The sequence below is a fragment of the Notothenia coriiceps genome, unplaced genomic scaffold, assembly GCF_000735185.1.
Source record: "Notothenia coriiceps isolate Sejong01 unplaced genomic scaffold, NC01 NC01_scaffold00028443, whole genome shotgun sequence".
Taxonomy (NCBI): domain Eukaryota; kingdom Metazoa; phylum Chordata; class Actinopteri; order Perciformes; family Nototheniidae; genus Notothenia; species Notothenia coriiceps.
In genome coordinates this window covers 17629-22908 of record NW_011361144.1, presented here as the reverse complement: position 1 = coordinate 22908, position 5280 = coordinate 17629, and the positions used below count along the sequence as shown (strand labels likewise).

At 39.0% G+C, this 5280-nt stretch overlaps 1 protein-coding gene across 2 annotated transcripts; it reads right to left on the bottom strand.

The window, feature by feature from the left end:
* Nucleotides 1-200: 200 nt before the first annotated feature.
* On the bottom strand, nucleotides 201-4996 carry LOC104958218 (acyl-coenzyme A thioesterase 1-like). Of its 2 annotated transcripts, none has more exons than XM_010785943.1 (4): nucleotides 4918-4996; nucleotides 3234-3772; nucleotides 2960-3162; nucleotides 201-2248 (listed from the first exon to the last, which is right to left on the bottom strand). In XM_010785943.1, the coding sequence occupies exons 2-4, from the start codon at nucleotides 3688-3690 to the stop codon at nucleotides 1652-1654; spliced, it is 1257 nt and encodes a 418-aa protein (XP_010784245.1). In that variant the 5' UTR covers nucleotides 3691-3772; nucleotides 4918-4996; the 3' UTR covers nucleotides 201-1651. The 2 variants fall into 2 exon arrangements, with proteins under 2 accessions (XP_010784245.1, XP_010784246.1); XM_010785944.1 differs by having other exon boundaries at nucleotides 3234-3769; nucleotides 4918-4979.
* Nucleotides 4997-5280: the final 284 nt, after the last annotated feature.

Below are 5280 nucleotides of genomic sequence, written 5' to 3'. Positions count from 1 at the left end.
TGGTGTAAGCGAGTGCGTTATAACAAGGATGATGAAACTAAATGATGCAATTGCTTATTTGCTTGGTGTAAGACTGCAATCCTAAATCATTTTTGGAACAACAAATGTTCTCTGATTACTTTGTTTCCAGTTAATGTCCTTTATTTTAAAACATAGTTTATGTACATATCAAGCATAATGCCCCAATCCAGTTTTATATATTGGATATTGTTGTATTACAATGATGGATTCATTAGTGTTTTTTGCTGGTAAGAGATACAGATTATTTCGACTATTTGATATGCTGCTGTGAACATTAACCTATAATAAATCACAATCTATTAGGCTAATTCAATATTATAAAAATGAAAACGGAAATACTTACACTTCACTACTGAGCTAATGTAAGCAGATGAAATGTAACACAATCATATAAATGGTCAATGCAAAACAATAAGAACACATTGTCACACTGATGCCACTAAAAGAACACAATATTAAACTACTTTGCCCTTTTCCAATCAAACACTGAATTAACAAACTTGTATCAGAAACACAAGGAATTTAGGATGATAAAACTGCAATTGTGTAGAGTGTTATGTAAAAAGATACTGGAGGTAATTTTCCCAGCATGCCTCAGGTCACAGTCCTGGTATTATGCATCCACTCACTGCCTTGCCTTTAAATGGAACTGAGGCATCGTCATGTTTGATGTTAGCTTCACCTGTGATATCCTGCAAGGACCTGTCAACATATCTGCTGTGAAAGAGAAATCTATGTGAATACATGACCTTGTGTTGGATCCAAAGCGTGTTGAGTTTGTTCCGGCCCTACAAAAGTCAATAAAGGAATCAAATTCAGATTGGTTTGGCTGTTTTGGAGCAGGGTTATATGAGGTTCTTCTCCATTGTCAGTGTATCACATACAGTAGATGGCAGTTGGCACTCCCCTGGTTTGTAGAAACTACATGAATACAAGCCAGTAGAAAAACAATGTACTGCTTTGGATGGGGGCATCAGCAACACATTACTTTAGGCACCTAAAAAAAAAAGCAGTGTCAAGTCATATTAAGATAATGTTCACTGCCCTTCCTTGACTCCAGTCCTTTTCAATGGAAAACTGAAGCCTATGTGCTTTTTAGGACCATGACTCAATCGACAACAGTTATTTTACCTTGCAGGACATGCAGGACAGTGGATTTGATGGTTTATCGCTGCATTGATTTCGATGAATGTTTTAATTAGATTGTGTGACTTTGGTGAATCCAAACTTACCCTTTAAAATACCAACAAGGTCAAATTACTTGTCAAGGTCAGATGGCTTTAAAGAGACTATAGATTATTATTATTATTATTATTATTATTATCATCAAAGATGGATATAGAGGCTTTAGTTCCTTGTGGCGGAGGGCTGTTGTGAAAATATTCTAAATATAGTATACACTGAGAATCATAATACATCTTTTGGTGGGTAATTCTTTTAGGTATAATAAAATGTGTTTTGCTGCTGCCGCTGGCCAATGCATTACATTGCTTACCTTCCGTGCTGGTACTCGTTAAGTATCATTAAGTACACCTTTGAAAATGTCATTCATTAGAAACTGAAGGCAGTGTCAAGTGTTACTAACGACAGCCCTTCTGGCATTCTGATACACTTGATTCAGCATTGCTAGCTAACAAGTAGGCCTACTCTTGTTGTCCAAGTGGCTCTTGAAGAACTGCTGGACTCGTTCCCACAGATCGAGCTGAGCCTCAGAGTGGGCTTTTGGCTCCCCACCAAACACCACCTCGCTCCCTACGGCTGCATGAAACCCAGAGGGACAATGAGGCATGTAAGGGACTTCCAAAAAGTGTCCAGCTTTAGGGTATGTAACAACCTGAAAAGACTCTTTGCCATGACTTCTTAGCGTAGCAGCAGCCTGGTTGGCAAAGAAAACACTGTTCCAGTTGTGGTCGTCTTCAGAAACAGCAAACAGGAAGTGGCAGCTGGCACGTTCAATTGGGAACTGTGACGCCCTGTTCTTTTCCAAAGAAGGGTCAGGTAAGCCATTACGTACATATAAAAGCCCAGAGTCTGTGAATTTAATATTCTTCAGGACAGGGGTAAGTGGTGGTATAATGAGGTCTTTGTAGTGTAAAGGAATCACAGTATTTGCGTTGCAGCCATTAATGCAGACGGTGGCTGAGATCCCAGAGAGGAAAGAGGACATGAACAGAGCCACACCGCCACTGTGAGAGATCGATATGATGCCGATCCCCGGACCTTTAACCTGCATAGAGATTGTTTGTATTAATAATCAACTTAAAAATATTGTTTCCCTGCTAATATGTCCTAATTCATAAAAAGCAATAAAACAACAACAATGTCTTAATCACATCAAAAACCGAATTAAATACACTACGGTTTCAACTGACAATTGTTTTCATTACTTCTTGTTCTACATATTATTTCGCCATTATTTTTTTAATTAGTTGTTTTAATTTTTAAACAATGTCAGAAAAAACTGAAACATTTTAACAATTCCTAAAGCCCGAGGTGATATTGTCTTTACTTTGTTTTATTTATTTGCCTGTACAGCACTTTGGTCTGGAGGTTTAAAGTGCTTTATAAATAAAGTTGTATTGTATTGTATTGTCTTGCTTTGCCTGACAAACAATCCAAAATGTAAGCTGAAACTATAAAAAGATTCTGTCCGACTCATCAAATAAAGAGAATTATCCTAAATGATGCTTTATATTCCTCAGTTTCTGTCCCAGGCTTAGACATGTGCCTTCAGAAAGTAGCCAGCAGGTGGCAACATTGACACAGTTCATTCTAATATGGGCCAATATATCTAATACATTCTCAGTTTGAATGTTATTCATCAGAATTTTTTTCCCCAAAAGGTGCAAAACAAAGACAGAAGAAATGGAAGGGATAACATTGAGATTCTAATAATATAATTGTGATTGTCTTTACTGTTTGAGTCTCAGACACTAACCTCTGGCTGTCTCCTCAGATAAGTCACAGCCTCGTCAAAGTACTCCAAATCCAACTTTTTAGGGTTTTTTGGTAAATCCTCATAGCCCATATAGGCCAGCGCAAGAACGACAAACCCTTTATTTGCCAACAGGCTGGCTCTGGGCTCTGTGAGACGTCCACCAAATGTGTACAAATCCACTATTCCTGGGAATGGACCCTCACCTGGAGAAAATCAAAAATGTGTGAGTAAAAGTTAAGCAGAACACTCTCCAGTCGCTAAAAACACAACTAACCTGGTGGTATGAAGAGGACTCCTCGTATCCTTCCCTCTCGCACAGGTATTCTCTTCATCCCCTCTGTCATGTATCCTCTCTCGTTGGTTTCAGAGGCTAACAGCTCACCAGTCTCTGCACTCATCGCCTCGATCTCCACAAGTGTTGGGCTGAGCACATTCTTCTTCAGGAGTTTACTGTGTGGAGTCTCCGGTGCCATGGCCCAAAACAAGCCCATGGGCTCCACTCCGGTGTAACTTCCTCCCAGAGAGGGTGCACGGCAGACATCCACTTGGCCTGTTTCATTTGCTTTGTACAGGGCAGAAGCCTTGAAAACACACCCTCTGTCATCAACTAGTCTGGACCTCAGTTGGACTTGTTTGTGAGGAGTGAGTCCCTCTACTCGTACCTGCACCAGTTTATCAAAGAGACATCGAACGCTGGGGAGAATTTTCAGTCGGATCTGCGAGTAAGCCATTACAGCACTCTCTCTGTAATGGCCTGGGTGTATGTATCCCTTTTAATCAGGCCTTACTGGTACAGCTTTGTGGTCACCACTTCTGTGAAAGAAAAGAAAACATGTAATAAATGTCATCGCTTTCACAAAAATAAACCACCCCTGTGTGGCTTGCTCATTTTCACAAAACTTCTTTTTTAAATATGTATTTGATCACACACACACACACACACACACACACACACACACACACACACACACACACACACACACACACACACACACACACACACACACACACACACTTCTTTGCCATTCCATATCGTTTTTTTTGATGATTGTGTTTATCTTGGGACCCACAATGTATATTTTTTGTTAAGAATTGCCATAGACAAAATACTCTTCCATCTGTTTTGTTTAGTGACTGTGTAATTTTACATTAAGAATGCATTTTCTATATTGTGTCAGTGCCATCGCTAAACTTAAACAGTAGTCAAGTCATGATCAATAACTTTACAAGGTCATTATATAGTATGGCCCCTAGACAGACATTAAGGGGGAGGTAAAATATAATCATGTGGTGAAGCCAAGGCCAAAAGTAATCTGCAATAAGATATTTGCCCCCCTTCACCAACAACACTTGCACAGACATTTTCAGTAGACACAGTTGGAAAAGCACACTGGTGTAAAACTGAAATTAATGATGGCTGACTTACATTTAGCTGCTTTGATTTCAAGTCATGATACTTTGGATGCCTGCTCACTCTAACTGGTTCCAGTTAGAGTGAGCAGGCATCCAAAGTATCCTTGAATAGAACAGAGCCATTAATGTTATTAGTAACACTTTTTCCTATTATGACAAGTCAACAATATCTACAGTGCAAGAGTAACATGTGCAGCACCTGGGTGTTTAGATAAATAACACGCAGTAGCCTGTCCTCAGTTAATAGAGTAGAGTTCATTCATGTTTAACTGGGGGAAAGGTCAATATAATTATATTAGAGTGTTGTATGTCTTGTAATAAGGGACCAAGAGTCTTTTTAAATACAGATGATGATGATAACACACCTCACTTTTCTCAAAACGGATAAATGAACCGACGACATGTAGTTAGCAACTGAGCATTGAGCAATGGTTTGTTTAACTTTACCGCCTTTGTTTTGTACAAACTACTTACTGGTTTAGGCATACTGTAAGTATCTATCAAAATGTATTTCCAACAAGCCAGAAAATGACTGATTTGCATACCTGTACAACTACGATGCATCGATGTAAACAGAAGGCATGCAACGTCCACCATTGAAGCAAGTGGGAGAAACCACTTTGCTAAGAAGGGGGAGATCCGTTTTTGCATCAGCTTCTTCCGGGTTTTGTTTATTTAGTGAGTGCACTGATTTGAGTAGTCATGATATAACGATATGGTTACTTAAATTATATGTATAAGAAATAAAATAAAAGGAGAAGTCTGTAGCAGTACGACACCAAAATCAGGGGTTCATCCCTCTTGTGAAATGTAACCCTTCCATATATTTGACAGTGTTTCCTGGGCAACCATTAAGAGATGTTAACTACTCAAACATGAGATAAAATGTAATAACTACTTATTTTCAA